The sequence below is a fragment of the Suncus etruscus genome, chromosome 9 (assembly GCF_024139225.1).
Source record: "Suncus etruscus isolate mSunEtr1 chromosome 9, mSunEtr1.pri.cur, whole genome shotgun sequence".
Classification (NCBI taxonomy): Eukaryota; Metazoa; Chordata; class Mammalia; order Eulipotyphla; family Soricidae; genus Suncus; species Suncus etruscus.
This window is the reverse complement of record NC_064856.1, coordinates 71,500,261-71,518,129: the sequence shown is the minus strand read 5'-3', so window position 1 is coordinate 71,518,129 and position 17,869 is coordinate 71,500,261. Positions and strand designations below refer to the sequence as shown.

General features: G+C 36.6%; 1 protein-coding gene across 2 annotated transcripts in view; it reads right to left on the bottom strand.

Moving 5' to 3' along the window:
* Positions 1–17,869, bottom strand: part of NELL1 (neural EGFL like 1) — a 1,037,291-nt gene that overhangs the window by 742,505 nt on the left and 276,917 nt on the right. For both annotated transcript variants that reach the window (XM_049781002.1, XM_049781004.1), the window contains exons 8-9: positions 9,407–9,541; positions 8,032–8,134 (exon numbers count right to left, since the gene is read on the bottom strand). In XM_049781002.1, coding sequence (XP_049636959.1) covers positions 8,032–8,134; positions 9,407–9,541 — 238 coding nt within the window. The remainder of the gene's footprint in view (positions 1–8,031; positions 8,135–9,406; positions 9,542–17,869) is intronic.

The window sequence follows — 17,869 nt, the reverse complement described above, 5'->3', positions numbered from 1 at the left end:
ATTACTTATAATTAAGAATACTTGAGATCATGTTTTTAAATATGTGAGTGAAATTTCCCAATTCCAAGATTTCTTTCTACTATTTAATGTAATTTTGAACATTAAAAATTGATACCAAAAATTCTGGGGAAAAAGCCAACCACAGCAGGAGAAGCAATAACTGCATCAATATGATTTTCTACATACCTCTTTTCCTCCCTTCCTTTAAATAAAGTATCACTGATCATCCTAATGCCTCAATTTTCTAGATAAATCAGTGAACCATGATTCATTGATTCTAATGAAGCTGTGTATCTCCCAAATTACTTCCATGGGGAGACCAGACCTTCAAGGGCCTGGGAATCCTGTCAAATAAGCTCCCACCCTCTCCTAACACAGCTGCTGCCTCTTAGCAACACAGATCACCCCAGAGTGACAGTTCTGCTAAATGCAGTGCTGTCAGATCTGCCATCTGCTTCTTGGCCCAAAGAACCACTTTTTCACCCTCATTTTGCCCCTTGCCATGTTCACCATGTTATGTACACACTTGCACCTTGTCTTAAGACATTTGCCTGGTTCTCTTTCTATGACAGACTCACTTTGAGATAATAGATTGTTGCTTATTGTCACGCCATGTGCAGGAATGCAGTCCTTTTACTGGCCGTCCCATATGAAAACTTAATGTCCACTGAATTCCATGTTCTCTCAGAGCAGGCAAGAAAGAAGCAACTGAACATGACAAGCTATAGCCTTCTGAAACTTTGGAAGAATGTGTTTATGCTTACAACATCAAGTACATATGAAATTATCTTACAAAAGTTTTCAAGAGCACCCTGAAGAAATTAATAATTTATCCTGCTTCCTCATTTGTACCCTCCTTTTTTGGCAGTCCCCCTCCTTCTTTGCCACCACCTTCATATCCTATATCCACCTAACATCTCTCCTCATTATTCAACCTTGTGATATGCAACCAAGAGGCTTCTTTTTGATGCCCTCGTAATGCAAACATGAGGTGAGTCAGACTCCAAAGCCTCTGGTTGGGGCATTTGGGACTCATTCCAACAGCTTTTAAAATGAATGGAAGTGTTAATGGATGTCAGAAGTCTTTCATATCTCATTGTAGGCACACAAACCAGAATAGTTTATACCAATGTTTGTCCATGAAACAAACTCCATACCAACACTCACATTTCCCAATGTCACAATCAACTATACCACAGGTCAAGAGCCTTATACATTGTGTGGTTTTGCACTCAGACATCCAGTCTGATCATACAGGTGAATCTGCTTTCACTAGCACAGTTAACAATTTTGCCACGAAGTGATCATTTGAAAGGTGCAACTAATTTGGCATCCCTATGGGGTGTGGACATACAGTTGTTCTGCCTTTATTTGGACATTTGTATCCTGCACACATTCCAGCCATACCTTGGCATTCAGCAGCTTGGCATATCAAAATAAGAGCTCAGTGTTCTGCTTTCAAGAACAGTGACAGATCAGATAGGCACATCCCGCAGGACCCTTCTTTCCTCAATGAGCACATTCACCAATAGAGCTTTAGACACTACCTCTCTGAGCAAGTTGTCCACATCAAACTTGCTATCCCCCAGGCATCTCCAACGTACACATGCCAAACAGAATGCATCACTTCCTGAATCGCTTCCTCCAACTGCCCTGCTTATGTTAATTGCATAACTACAATTATGCCTCTCCCACGGGGCTCTTGTTCAAAACCTGGCAATTTTTTTTCTGCAGATGCTCTATCCCTGATTCATCTGTCTTATGTAAAACCAATAAAATAAAATAAAATTTCTACAGAATACCTGTGCACCCTGGTTTGCTTCTTTGTTTGAATTTGACCATCATTCACGTTCATCCCTTTCTTTTCCAAATGCCCAGTTGACTGGTTTGCTTCACAGCTTCCACCTGAATCTTACCTTCAGAAACTACCTCTTTCCCTCCTGTTATAGGGCTTTTGTAAAAGTACTTCTTTGATTATACTCCAACACTCCTTTCCAATCAGGTTTTGAACAGTGGAATAAATGTTATGTTTACTTTCATAAATTTGCTCGTGTAATTCCCTTTAGCAGATGTTCTTCTTACCCATCTATTCCATATGGACAAACTCCTGTTTATTTGCCTACATGGTGATAAACTATTACTTCCCCTATATAGGTTTCTATTACACACGCATACATTCAGATGCATATGTCTATACAAGTTTCTGATCATGTTAGTTATTTTTTCTGTTAGCTATTTCAGCTCTCAGAGTACATACATTATCTAATATTCACTAATATTCTGTCTTTCTTGGAAGGTGGAGTAGCTGGCAGTGCCAAGGCTTACTCCTGTTTCTATGTTTGGGAAACACTGCTGTTGGAGCTTAGTGGATCATATATGATCATATATGGGGATTAAATCTGGGTCTACCACATAATACCAGCACCATATATGCAATATTTTTCTATTTCTCAATGATCACTATTTTAATGAAACAATTTGTGTGTCCCCTTTGGCAAAAGGCCACAGAAGACAGATTATGAGAATTGCCTCTAGATCTAGATTGAGGTTCTACCAAGCTAACCTTGTACATTTCTCTTCTCTTTGTGCTTCACGTGCTAGCTTCATGGCCAGCAACTCTGGTTTTTCTGAGAATTAGATGTACATAATACCATTTAGCATACATTCTCCAACTCCCTGAAAACTTCACCACCTATACTCTAACAGTATTTTTGGAAATTTTATCTGATCAGGTCAAGCAATGTAAATATCTTTCATCCCTTTTCTACTATGAACAGATCTAAAAAATATCTAGAAGACTGTTTCCTAAAGTGGGCAGTATTATCTCCTAGAAGTGGTATACTTGGAGAATCCAGCAGGCAATACTAGCCTTGAGTATAACTGGGGGAAACTATTTGTATACTTTTTAAAAAGTTGATTTTTGAGGGTGGGGAAATTACTAAATAAATTGTGGACCTGTAGCCTGGAAATACTACCAAATAGAGTTAGAATTTTTATTAGACCTTATTCTCACTTCCTCCCACACCCACCAGGGAACATTTCAGTTTACCAAGATGACCTACTAGCCAGCTTCCAGCAGCCATTCATCTGTACTCTCAGGGTGCCTAACTACATGTCCAACGTGACTCCATGAACAAGTCTGGAAACCAGTCACAGTTTCAGTTTGTAACTGAGCCCTCTAAAGCACAGAGCTTTTATCACTATTCCCGGATTTGGAATTTACTGATTGCCAAATGCATATTCTATATAAATTAAACTATTGATAAATAATAACTTTTTAAGCTATAGGTTTATACCTTTTTAATAGATAAAAGTGCTTCAGATCATTAATTTTTTGTGTTTCTTAGTAATTAAGTTGTTTGGCTAGAGAGATAGTAGTGCAGGTAAGATGCTTGACTTATACTGTACTGGCCTGGATTAAATTTCAAGTATTATTCACATCCCCCAGAACCACCAGGAGTAATAATAAAGCAAAAGTAAGCCAGGAGAACAACTATGTGTAACCCAAATATAATAATAATAATAATAATGACAATAATTCAGTTGTATTACCATCTGATTAAATCATAAGCACATTTTGTAACTTTGTAACTAAGGAAGGAAGGAAGGAAGGAAGAAAGGAAGGAAGGAAGGAAGGAAGGAAGGAAGGAAGGAAGGAAGGAAGGAAGGAAGGAAGGAAGGAAGGAAGGAAGGAAGGAAGGAGGGAGGGAGGGAGGGAGGGAGGGAGGGAAGGAAGGAAGGAAGGAAGGAAGGAAGGAAGGAAGGAAGGAAGGAAGGAAGGAAGGAAGGAAGGAAGGAAGGAAGGAAGGAAGGAGGGAAGGAGGGAAGGAAGGAAAGAAGGAAAGAGGGAAGGAGGGAAGGAGGGAGGGAGGGAAGGAAATGAAAGAGAAAAGGGGGAAGAGAAAAATGAAAAGAAGGAAAATTCCAAGGCAGAGCAATGAAGAACATGAAAACTAATATTCAGTGGGAAAGTAAGGTTAGGGGAAACACAAGAATGGTAGAGGAAAATGGTCTTTCTGCAGGAGAAAGGGGTGCTATAAAGGAGCAAGCCATTATGCATGAAACCTCATCAGTAACAGCACTGTAAATCACAGTGCCTAAAGAAAAGAGAAAAACTTAAAAGGCATTTTTCTGCCATGAAGGCAGGCTAGGCAGTGAGATAAAAACTGTGGACATTGATGAAGGTAAGTGGGTAGGAGATGGATTGGTGTTTGAACAATGTGCTCTTAAAACTCAATCATGAGTACAATGTGAATTGAGTACTCAGTTTGTGTCAGTAATTATTCAATACTTTTTACTTGATACTTTTCTTTTAAAAGCAAAAATACACATTGGTATTCTTATTAGCTGTGTATCTGAATTATAAAATTGAATGACTTTCTAAAATACTTTTTAATCCTTAATACATTCCAATGAGGGACCCAGAAGATAGTTTAAAGTAGAAGAACATAGGCCCTGTGGGTGCAAGGTTCTGAGTTTGGTCCCAATTCTGCATCTCTGACCCCATCAAAACAGGGCCCAAGCAGCACTGAGATGCCTGACAATGCGGTTGAAATGTACTACAGGCAACAGCACTATTGGAGAGCACCGCTGCTAAAGAAAATAAAAAGTGTATTAGAAAAAAGAAAAGCTGCTAGCCCACACAATTCTAGCACAGGAACAATTTAACATGCATCAAGGGTCTTGAAAATGTTGGTCTATTGGCAGAGCAATTCTCTCAAGAATGCAGGTTTCTAAGAAAATGTAAAATACAATAACGTACTTTCTATATGATGCATAAAATTGAGGAATCATTTTAATACCATAATGAGTCAATAATCTATATATAATTGGAGAATGAATAGTTAGATAAGCCATGCAATAGATATACAATAGAATGTTATAAAACTCGTTAAAATGAGGCTTATTCAGTATAAGTGACAATGGTAATTCAAGGACGTACGCTGAAAGTTAAATTCACAATCTGATCTCAATTGTACACAAAATATAAGTAAAAAAAAAACAAGATCTCCTAAAATTTTGAAGATTGTCTCCAAGTGAAAGTATATCCAATAATGGCTCCTTTACTGCTTTCCTTCCTTTCACTGCCTCACTGTTTTTCAAATGTTATACAATGTTCACATACATTTTCAAGTAGAAAAAAATTAATAGGCTAAAGCACAAAGGACTCATCTACCCTTTCCAAGAGAAATATTAACATAAGTGCCTAGGCTGAAAACTCTGAGGTCTTCTCAGAGTGGGGGCAGGCAGCCTCTCCTCAGCCTCTGTACTTTCAAAAGCTCTGGCAGCCATGCCCACTCCCAGATTAGCCACCATGTTAACTCATTAGCCCAGCTCCACAGATCTTGGAATTCCTGGCTGTACACATGGCTAGGCAATTTCTCCGAATATTTCAGTACTAACATCTCAGTAGGAATACACCAAATTAGATGATGAAATATCATAGAAGCTACTTGATCTAAATAAACAAAGCCAACACAGATTGCTAAACTAGCAACAAATGCTTAGTAAACCTTCAGCCTATGACTTAGTGACCTGATTGTCAGTTTTAGCAATTTTCACAAATTTTATTAGTAAAATCTTTCTGATAATTCCATTAACATTAATTATAATAAACATTATAAAGTAAATTATTTTCTGTCTGACAAGGAAGAGGAAATATTACACAGGTGGCGAGATTGGTGTCAGAACACTGAATGCCAGAAACAACTCATTAGGAACAACTTTGTAAACATGATGTTTAAATAAAGTAATACTTTAAAAGAATATATATTTTCAAGAAAGTCGAAACAATGTGGCAAAAGTATCATGCATGCTTTGCATGCTTGAAGTCCAAGTTTAACCCCTGATCTCAATGGTCCAAGCACCATTAAAAGAAAGCCTAATTATAGAGCCAGAAATAATCTCAGCACTGTCAGATATGACCCCAAAATGAAAAGTAGTGAGACAAATAAATGTAACTCATGTTTTAAAAACAGTTTCCAATAAATAACCATTCTTATTCATCTAATTGGATCCCCTGATTTTTTGTTAGTAGGAGGTGAATAATCTCCAAGAGATAGAATGTACTTTCAATCAATCTATAATCTTAACATCAGAACCCTTTACATACATTTCCAGACATTACTTCCTAAAGCAATTGAAACCACAATAAGAAAAGGGGGGGAGGAGGAGAAGGAGTACAAGGAAGAGGATGAGGAGGAGGAAGAAATAGAAAGAGCACAAAAATATTTTTGAAAAAGTTGGTTAAATCCTAGTCTCATATGACCAGACTCACTATTCCCACAGTCACATAATGTTGCTTGCATGCTGATCTTGGACAAAGAGTTCAGCCTCTGTGATTGGAACATCTTATGATTGTGGTATGTGTGTGGGAGGGGGAAGATAAAGAGATATCTCAGAAATAAACTATAGAATAGCACATTTCTAACCATGCACAGGACATTCTTATTAGCAGGCAGAGCAGAATCCCAGAAGTGATGAACTTTTGTCTGCTTTCTTCTCTGCTGAATTTCTAACATCAAGTATCAGCTGGCAAATAGTAGCTAATTTGCTGCAACTGTTGAATTCATAAATGAATGATTCACACACTAATTGTCATTACTACTACTTATTAGTATAAATAAAGATATAATTTAATGTAAGTTAAATTATATATTGTATGTGAAAATGCCTTATGTGCTTTTTCATCTATTTTGTCTGGTGGAGCTCAGGATTTACTCCTCATTCTATGCTCAGGAATCACTGTAGGACATGCTCAGAGGACCATATATAATGATAGAGATAGAGTTCAAAGCCAGTGCCTTAACTACTATACTAGTCCTTTATCAGTTTTTATTATGCCCTAGTAATAATGTAAAATATGATTATCAAAGGCAAAAAACTGAGGCTAGAAATAGCAAATGATATCTTACTTATAATGAAGAGTTCTAAATTCATTTTTTTCCTGGAAGATATGTCAAATTATTGATTACTTACCATACATGAGACACATTTATTATAACATATTACCTCCTATCTATCTATAGAAGGCTCTATAGCTTTATTTTTAAAAAATACGTATTTGAAATCAAACAGAAACAGTTTCATTGCTCATGTCTGCATTTTCCAGCCTGTAATTTGATGTTTCCCTAAGCCTAAGCCTCCAATAAAGGAAAAATAATAATACCCACTGAAAGAGTTATGGCAACAATTCAATTAGCTCATGAAGTTATAGCACCCAGCACAGTAAGTGGCACTTTATCAAGCTTTCTATTTTTAATGGTGCATGAGGGTCAATTGGATTCAGTTCAGCAAAGCTCTGGGGCTTTCAGGGCTATGTCTGGCAGTGCATAAGGTTCATGCGGTGCAAGAGATCAACTGCAAGGCCTGAAGCCTGGTAAGCGTGTGTTTCACACCACCTGAGCAATCTCCCCAACTCATGGCAAGCATTTTAAATTACAGCTCTTATTTTTAATCTCAATATTAATTTCATTTTTGAGTTTAAAATAGTGCCAACATAAAAATAATTTGATATCACTATATAACACAGGAAAGCCAACATTGAAGAAAATTGCTTCATTGTTTGGTATGAAAATCCACTACCAAAGTCCTCACATAGAACTTTTAGTAAGATATCTAGTTAGTAGTAAGATTTCCAAACTTACAAATACAGAATTTGTTCTTTAATTTGGTTATGCAGAGTGAGGGAAACCAAAGCCCTGGAAGCTTTGAAATCTGCTTTGAATGTATAAATCAGATCCACCCAATACTGATGGGTCTGAACCTAGAAAAGTGAAACACCAACTCTCCCTCCCTATACCAAATGAAAAGAAAACAGCAATTCCAATTGGTAAATCAATTGTTTAACTAACCTATATAAAGTGTCTGCTACATCATGGGTGATTAGAATATAGAAGCTCCTGTTTATGCTATAGCCACTTCCAAGGGGGCTCCATTTCATACCCATTAATCAATGAAAATCAGGAAACATAAGGAGAAAAAAATTGTTTTAAAAGCACAAAGGTTCACTGATCATTCATTGTTACTTACGTCGGCAGACCTTGCAGCACTGGCCAGCAATGTGCACGGGAAGGGAGTCTGGGGAGCAATTGAGAGGGGGACAGGATATCCTTCGGCATTCCACAACTCCACTCTAGAAAAGAAGAACAGGGAAAGAAATTGCAGATGTCCCCTTTATGGAGAAAGCAAATATCTCATCTTAGAAGTCTCATTAGGGAAACAAGCAGTGTGAGAAATGTCCAGTTTTCTCCAGGACCACAAATAGACAATTTCCCCAGTCCAAATAAATCCCAGCCACTTCTATTACTTTTCTGATAAACATCATTGAGTTCAATTCACCTGCTCATACTGGATAAGCAGATTAGACAAAAAACTAAAGATTTATTTTACACAAACTCAAGTACACCCTTTTTCAGATGATGTCAATTACTGGCCTGGCTCTAGCAATGTAATTTTCCCCAAACAAACAAAGGCATTTTTCAGATATTTATCAAATAATTTCAACTAAGAAAAGTGTACATACTAATACTGGGGGAACTCTGAAATGATGGAGTATACACAGCACTGACATGAGGAGGTATATATCTTGTGATTCTCTGAAATAATATATGCATTTAAAATATATGAAAATATTTAGAAATGAACAAAACTCTATTCAGTTTGTACTAGCAGAGTTGCAGATAAAGATTAAAACCCAGGTTAAAACCCAAAGAAGTCCTTTGTCTGATTCTAATACTCAAGTCTGTAAAGTCCAAACAATTAGCTTCTTCGTCATAATAGTAAATTATTACATGTTCTCAAGAAAGCAGAATTTCATGGCCAAGCAATTATACAAGAAAGGCCACTTTTCCAGCCCTCTTCCACAAAAAAAAAAAGGGGGGGGGAGTGAAAGACTTTTTTCCATGAAAAAAGTGGCACCTGAATTAAAAAAAAAAATGCACCATCCGGGTCGGAGAGGTGGCGCTAGAGGTAAGGTGTCTGCCTTGCAAGCGCTAGCCAAGGAAGGACTGCTGTTAGATCCCCCGGCGTCCCATATGGTCCCCCCAAGCCAGGAGTAATCCTTGAGCATCAAATGGGTGTGACCCAAAAAAAGAACAACAACAACAAAAAAATGAATCATCTTGGGGCCTGTGTGGTGGTGCAGAGCATTTGCCTTGCACACATTAACCACAGTTGGATCCCCCAGCATTCCATATGGTCCCTCAAGCCAGGAGCAATTTCTGAGCGCATAGCAAGGAATGAACACTGAGCATCACCAGGTGTGGCCCAAAAAGCAAAAAAAAAATTAATAAATAAATAAAAATAATAAAAATAATAATGCACCATCTTCTTACAAATAACATTATATACTGAAGTTCAGATGATCTGACTATTCTCATGTGTACTTAATCACAGTGAGGCTTACTTTGCACGAGCAGTTTCTACAATGATCTCCATCAACCCAGGAGTCCTGGTCTCGGTACAGTAATCCACTCACTTGACAGGTCTTCTCACAATGACAGTTTTCCAACTGACTAAGCCTTGTTTCTGCATAATTGAGCTGCAAACAAGAATTACAATCTATAATTTCTGAATTTAATTACATTGTCCTAACAGGCTAACAGCAGCAAAAATTAATAATAATAATAATAATAATAATAATAATAATCAAAGTAGAAGAATGGGAAACTGCTTTGAACAACATACAAGGCACTTATCCAGAGCTAATTCTGACTTTTCAGTGTTTTTTAAACACAAGACAAAATTATTCTAAATTGAAGACATATTGGCTCCCATGGTCTAACGAGCACCAAATGAGACATTAAAGTATCTCAGGGACCTCCTGAATATACATAAACGTGTGCGCTTCTAGCTCAAGCCCACACGGAAACACTTGTAATGAATGTGTTCTCAAGGACTCATTACAATGTTTACAGGAGATCTAATCAGTGACTTGAATGCTCTTACATTTATCTCCCACCATCCTCTCCCTATTTACACACTAACCCAAGTGCCTGCAGTTTATAAACTGCAAAATCACTGCTTTCTCCCTTTAGAAATATTCTGAGAGTTGAGAACAAAATATATAAAGAAAAATGACAGAAATTCTGGCATCAACCCATTTCAGATTGCCCAAACAAATTGTCCAGGTATCCATGCGGTGTCCAAATACAGTTCATGTGAATCAACCAACTCCCCCAATAATATCAGGATTTTGTAAAGAAAGTTCTTCCATTTTTCTAAGTTACTCAAGTGGTTAGCATTAATTACAAAATATGGAATCTGCCATTTGAAATTATTTCACATAAAGTTTTTATAAAGGTTTTACAGTGTTCCAAAGTCCTGAAAAATATTCCCTTACAAAGATTATTTGGCCTCTGTATATCTGAAGTGGTAGGTCATGCATTCTTTCAAGGAAACTCTCTTTTTCGCTCATCTCTGGACACCTGATAAATGTTTCTTGCTTTGAGTTATGAAATCACTTTATTTTTTCCTATTCCACCTACTTTTGCATTATAATCTACCCAGAACAGAACTCATCTTTCTTAAAATATTTGAGGTTGCTTGTGCCTTCTTCCACTCAGCACTACCAATTTCCCATGATATATCTCACAGTTATGTTCTGGCCTTTCTCATAACCACTTTCAACAACCAATAAATTTAGTGTGTCTTCAAAATTAATGTGCTAAAAACTGAACTTTGGTATGATATCATCTATTATATAAGGAGAAATGATTTAATAGCAATAATCTGTGGTTCCTATGAGGTAGCATCTTGATTGAAACTAACACTGCCTGAAACAAAAGTAGTTCAATAAAATACTTACCAAATTTGCATATTCATGGTTTACATGTTTTACCCCCCAAAGGAGATTAAGTCAACCTCTAATACAACTAAAATTGTTTCAAGCTAACTTTTAAAAAGAAAGAATGTGTCTGGGTAATGACCATTCTCCCCATTTTCTACACTAACTATGTGTGGTTCAATTCTGTGTACATTGCTATCAAATTAACTGGGACAAGCTACTCTTTGGGAATAGAATCCATAGTCAAAATGTAATTCCAATCCTGGTTAATGCCATTTCATTGAAATGTTTATTTCATTTTTTATCTCTCTCCAAGCTCTTCTAATATTTTAGGAAAAGGTCCTCCATGTCTGTCATTGTAGATGATACCAATCAACAGAGGAATAGAGATCTTGAACAAACCAGATGTACTCTATTCAGCTCCCAGAAAAGGGTTGACTAGTCTGAAATACTAGCAGCATAAATACCACTAATATACATGATTTTTTTAAAACTTTAGAATACATTTGAATCTCTAGTGTAATTACAATTTCTAGACTCTAGGATGTTTAAATTCTTTGGGAAAGGGCTTCCTGAAATGCTCAGAAACCCCATTCATTCAAGAAAAACAAAAGAAGTGTTGCCAAATATTCAGTTTCACCAGTTGGTTGATTTTGAGGGGGAAGTCTTTTTAACTGAAACCCAACTACAAATATGTTTATAATCACGGTGCTTAAACAAAGACACTATTATAAGAAAAGAAATTAAAAAATAAAGCTTCAGTTTATTTTCTTTTTTTCTTCTCTTCTTTTTCTTCTTTCTCTTAGTCTTCTTCCTCCTCATCATCTTTCTCCTCTTCTACTTCCTCCTCTTCTTTTTCTTCTTCCTCTTCTTCCCCTTCTTCCTCTTTCTTGTCTTCTTTTTCCTTCTCTTCTTTTTCTTCTTCCTCTTTCTCTTCTTCTTCCTCTTATTCTTCTTTTACTTCTTCCTCTGCCTCTTCCTCATCTTTCTTTTTCTTCTTCCTCTCTTCCTTTTTTCTTTTTATTCTTCTCACCCTTCTTTCTCTTCTTCTCCCTCTTCTTCCTCTTCCTTCAACACTTCTTAATATTCTCTTCTTTGGTGTCTGGGACTCCAATGATTCCTATGATGTTTCTGCTGAGTTTATCAAAGACTTCTATTTTCATCTGTCTACATTTTTTGAGTAGTTTATTCATTGTCTGATCATTTGCTTTAAGGTTCTTTTCCATTCTCTTCTGCTGTATGAAGTTGTTCTGCATCTTATGCTCTGGCTCATTGACCTCCCATCCTCAACTGCTGTTACTCCTTTGGAGAGGCTTTTCATTGAGGTGTTCATTTCATCTACTGAGTTTTTCATACCTCTTATTTCAGTTGTAAGTTCTGTCATTATGGCCTGTTCACATCTATCTATGCTTGCTTTGAGTTCTTTGAGCATCCTCCATATTAAAACTCTAAACTCCTTATCTGAGAGGCTTTTCAAGTCATTTTCATTCTCTATGTACGGTGTTGTCATGTATTGTGTCCCCATTTCAACACTTGTATAGTGGTTTTTACTATGTGCTATGCTGGGGTTTGTGGGTTAGAAAAAGTATTCTTAGAAAAAGCCACTCCTCTGGCTCCACCTAGTTGTATGGGGCCCTTACTGGGTTTGGGCCCTGGAGATTATGTTCCATGGCGTCTTCTTGGTTGTCTTGGGCAAAAAAGCAGACAGGGAGCAAGGAAGCAGTCTTTTATAATGGATCTTGGGTTTGGGCCCTGGAGATTGTTTGATGGTGTCTTCTTGGCTGTCTTAGGCAGAAAAGCCCATATAGTTTATTTTAAATTAATTTTTGGCCAATGCACTTTTAAAGAAATCTCTTTCTGCTAGCAAATGCTTCATGATCTTTATATTAATTCTACAAACCTATATAAGGTTGCAAGCCATAGTTTAAGAAGTTAGGCTTTAGGAAACAGACAAAATTATATTTTCCAATATCATAGGAAAAAAAACACAACAAACAAAAAAGCTTTGCTTGACAGAGCCTGATTTAATACTGAGCACCACAATCACCCTCAATGACAATTGGGAACAACCCAATTGTTAGTCTTTGAACTTCCAGAAGCATGACTCACCCTAAAAAAGGGGGTGAAATTTCATTTCCAGACTGAGAGTATAGCTTACTGTTTAGAATACACAGGCCTCACAGGTATAAGAGGCCCTGGCTTCAATTTCAACACACACACACACACACACACACACACACACACACACACCACCACCACCACCACCACCACCACCACCACCACCACCACCACCTTCAAGAGTTTGGGTTCAAATCAAATGACTAAAACTGATTAAACAATATACATAAGAAACATTAAAAGTGACAAATTATTTTGTTTTATTATTAGTTCACTGGTAATGAAAAACCCCTGTTGTGATTGGTGAATGACAATGAACTGAACTAGTTGCATTATATAACTGCTGAAATTGACTTAAAATTGTTTGTTTGTGATAAATGTGTGTTAATCTAAAGGTCTGGAGCAACTCTGTATCACGTCATGTATGTGACTTCTGAAAGACTACATGATCCAAACAGCAATTCTCATATATCTAAGCTTCTTAAAAATATAGCAATTTGCCTTCAGGTAATATTGACAATTTCAATATTGGTTAACAAAGCTGAACCCTTTTCACCTACAAAATTCACCCTAAGGAAAACTTCAATTTTAATATAATGGAAGCTAATCTCAGGACCGATTTTGTTTCCCTTAGGAACTTAGATTTTATTTTTCAATATATTTTTGCTTTTTCTGACATACAAAATCTCTCACCTCTATAGTTGTACATCAGATAGAAAGACAAGAGATATTAAGGCAAAAATATCCTAACTTTTGAAAGGCAACTTCATGTGTAATGATGTCTTTCTTTTAAATCACATAGCTAAATCACATAGCAACAATAAAGAGGAAAAGTGAGTCTGAGTGAAAAAAAAAAAAAGAATCACAGTTTCAGTCATTGGTATTAGCATGCTGAATTTATACAATTTCATTTTCAAAAGCTATTTCTTCACTACCTTCCATTTTCTCTAAGAACACCTAAAGATCTAAAATAGATAGAGTAGCAAATTTACATCTCTATTCTGTATTACCTTTGTTCATACATTTATCTAAGCAACCAAGGGCCAAATAATTTATTCTTAAATCTAAGAATTCAAAGATAGACAGCAGAGGCCTTTATTCACAGTAAGAGGTCAATGAATGGATCTGAGTACATTAGTATGTGATGAATTGCTTTTTTTCTTTGAAATACAATTTATTTGGCATTTGCTATATGGAAAGGGAAAAAGAAATCTTCTATTGTGTTAAACCTTTAGGCTTAATTGAAAAATCACTATTGAGCTTTTCAAAACAATGAAAGTCTCAAAATTAAATATGTTACAAGCTGAAATGCCACTCCACATGCTGTTTAATTTGCATAAACAGATTTGTCAAACATTCAAACAGAAGTAATCAAGAAAATGCTAGTAGCCATCATTCCTGAGCTTGAAAGCAGAGCAAGATTATAATACAGGTATTCTTCAAGTCCAGGACAAGGGGACCATAGTTCTTTCTTACCCCAGAAGGTGGTAGCTGCAACAAAGTCAAAACTCTAGGAAAAACTTCACAGGCAAAAATCTCATTCTGAAATCTCTTATGGATCACCCCAGGAAGGTCACTAGGCAGCTGCTCACCCCAACTCTGCCCTGGAATAGTATGACTTTACCAGAATGTTACGATTCTTCAAGAGGACTCAAGCTCCATGATCTCTGACACCTAAAGTTGCATGATTTTCCTCCCATGATCTTTCTTATGTCAAGTAAGTACAGTCATCCTTAAACACTGCTGACCTGAAAAAAGACAAGAACTCTGTGCCCTCTGAGGCTGACCACAGATTTGCTCAGATGTATTCACTACCTTGATCTGTTCGGGTTGCTAATTCCTGTCCAACCTAGGGAGTCAGCTTTAATATCTATTGAAATTCAATAGCTTCCTCTCTGAATTTACTGTTGTTTTTTAAGAGCCCCTTGAAGCCCTTCTCCAGACAAGGCCCCTGACAGCAACTTCTATCTTCTGTCTGCCTTTCTGATGTCAAACCACTAGGGAAAGTGACATTTTCTCAAGAATCATCTTTCCTTGTCATAGCTGCCAATTTTTCTAGATCTAGCAATATATAATTAACAACAGCTGCCATTTACTGACTGCCCACAGTGGGCTGTGCACACTTCACAATTTCACTGACTGGTCCCATGGAATCTTTATAAATCCAAAACTCAACACCACCATTTAACATATCAAGAAACTGCAGCTGGAACAAAACTAGTGGCGTGTGCAAGGTTCTGAGCATTCAAGGATATGATAAAAATTAATGATGACACCATTGTGACTCTGAAGACCTGTCAATCTCCTATATGATCTCAGAGACATTTACATGTATAATCATAGCTTCAAGGAAACTAACAAACCTCCAAACTTCTCAGTTAAATTATGGTACAACAGACTTATTTAACTTGAGTAAAGGCCCAATCTAGATGGATATTTTTTGCTGTAAAATTCTCTTTGAACCAAGGAATTATATTTGACTTCTAGTTTGACTTATCTTCAAATTCCATCTCTGCTTTTCTGAAAATGTGAAGTCTTGGGACCAGAGATATAGAATAGCAAGCACTTAAGTGTATGTCTTAAACTCATCTAACCTTTTTCCATCCTCATCACCAAATATCGTTCCCAGATCTCCACCAAGAGTGAGCCAGAAATAAGCCCTGAGTATAGTGTGCTATGCTAGCATACAACTCAAAAAATTGTATGCTAAATTTTGAGAATGAAAAAGAAAACTCACAAGGCTTTCCCAAGGCATGAAAGACTTTCCCAGGCACTAACTATAGGCAATAGTTCCCTTGAGAATTCATCAAAAACGCCTTGCAAGAAATTTCTTTTATTTTTCCCCGCCCCTCCTTGCAAGAAATTTCTCTTCACCTAACTTTATACTCTGATCTTGAGAAGCCTCTGTGGTCTGAAAACCCTTAAGAAAATAATCTCTAAGGTGATCCAAGCAGAATTCCACTCAATGTTAACCCAGAGCTCAGAAAATTTCCACCTAATTTCTAGAGAAACAAAAGACCATAATGTTGCATAATGTTATAAAGCTCTGGACTCATGTTTTATTCAGCACCTCATTTGGATCTGCTCATTCTTCTCAGTCCTATCTCTAGCACCCTGCTAGGACCAGTCACCTCCTTTTTCTCCATCAGGAATTCCTTCTATATCATGCCAGTTTCTTTTTCTAATTCTCTTTTTCCCAACTATAAACAATCTCAGTGGTCACTATGCTGCAACTCTGTCATCCATTATCTTGGGAAAAGTCATAGAATCATTTGGATCTCATATTTTCATCTGAAAGGTAGAAAAATAAATCAATTGAAGGATGCAGGGCTGATGAACACATTATTGAAGTATAGATAGGAAAAGTTTAAGCACTGTGATACTATATAACCATTGTACATAACTTTACCTAATATGAAGTCATTACCAATTTCTCTTCATGATCAAGAGTTGATAAACTGAGAATTATGGACCTAACCTGACTCACTCACTTCTCTTTACTTGGCCTATGAGCTAATAATTTTTTTAGTTTTAAATTTTTAATGATTATATTTACAATAATACTTAAATAATATTCATTATTTTGCATCTTGAACTATAATTCATTACCTAGATTTATAGGAAAAGTTTGTAAACTCCTTTTCTAGATTGAAAAAGACTTCAAATTATGTAGTAGAAACCTAAGTGCTCTCTTTTCTAACTATAATTGTATTCATGACTTAGATAAAACAGACTTAAAAATCTTTCAAAGTGCCTGGGAGGTGAGGAAATAAAATGGATTAAACCATTTTCTGCTTACAATTGCTCATAATTATGTTCTACCTTACAAACACCCACATTAAAAAATAATGTTTTGATTACAGACACCATATAATATATGACTAAATAGATGATAATGGAAATCTCTGTAATAGGGATTAATGGAAAAGATGAAGGAACCCTCAAAGTCAGGATGGAGAACAGCCATCACCTAGACTGTTTCTTGTTCCAAAAATTGGGTAGCAGACTAAAATATAAATAACAATATTATGATTAAGCTGCTCCAGACCATGTTAAATAAAAGCCTTTATATACCACAATCTGGGAAGGAAAATGATTGCCTATAGTTCACATTTCTGCTAGAAGCTAAAATGAAAAGCTGATGCTTCACTTTCAGGACTCAGTCTCCATCACTCTCTTATAAAATTGTTCTATTTCTCCTTTCCATTAAAAAGAGGACTTGGACTGACCTTAGCAGTAGAGGTAGATGGGTGCAGCTATTCCTGGTAGCCTAGGCCACAAAACTACACTCATATTGTATATTCCACAAGGAATAAAATGTGCCTTGGACCACGGCAAGAAAACCAAGACAATAATAAGTAATGCTGAAGAGCTTCAGCAGTTAATGAAGGGAAAGCCAAAAACAACTGGCCACCCAGGTGGTAGTGGAGGGCTATTCCTAGTGAACTAGTGAAACTCACTTTCAGTAAACAAAAGGCACAAGGGGAGCAACACAGACCTGGCTGAGCTTAGTGAATGAATATAGTATCACTGAAAATTCAAGTACTATCCAAATATATAACCTCTCAGATAAAGATTTTAAAGAGTAATGTGGAGGATGTGTAATGACCTCATGAAAATAAAGACAGACAACTAAAAATTATCATGTGCCTAAGATTTGACTATAATAATGTTATTGTTATTTTGACTTTTTATATCACAGTTATTTAACCAAATAAAAATAAAACAAACACAAGAGTATAATGAGAGCAGAAATGGGAAAGCAGTAAGCAGAAATAACAGAAATAGGGGCTGGAGAGATAGCATGGAGGTAAGGCGTTTGCCTTTCATGCAGAAGGTCATTGGTTCGAATCCCAGCATCCCATATGGTTCCCCGAGCCTGCCAGGAGCTATTTCTCAACATAAAGCCAGGAGGAGTAACCCCTGAGCACTGCTGGGTTTGACCCCCCCCCCCAAAATAAATAA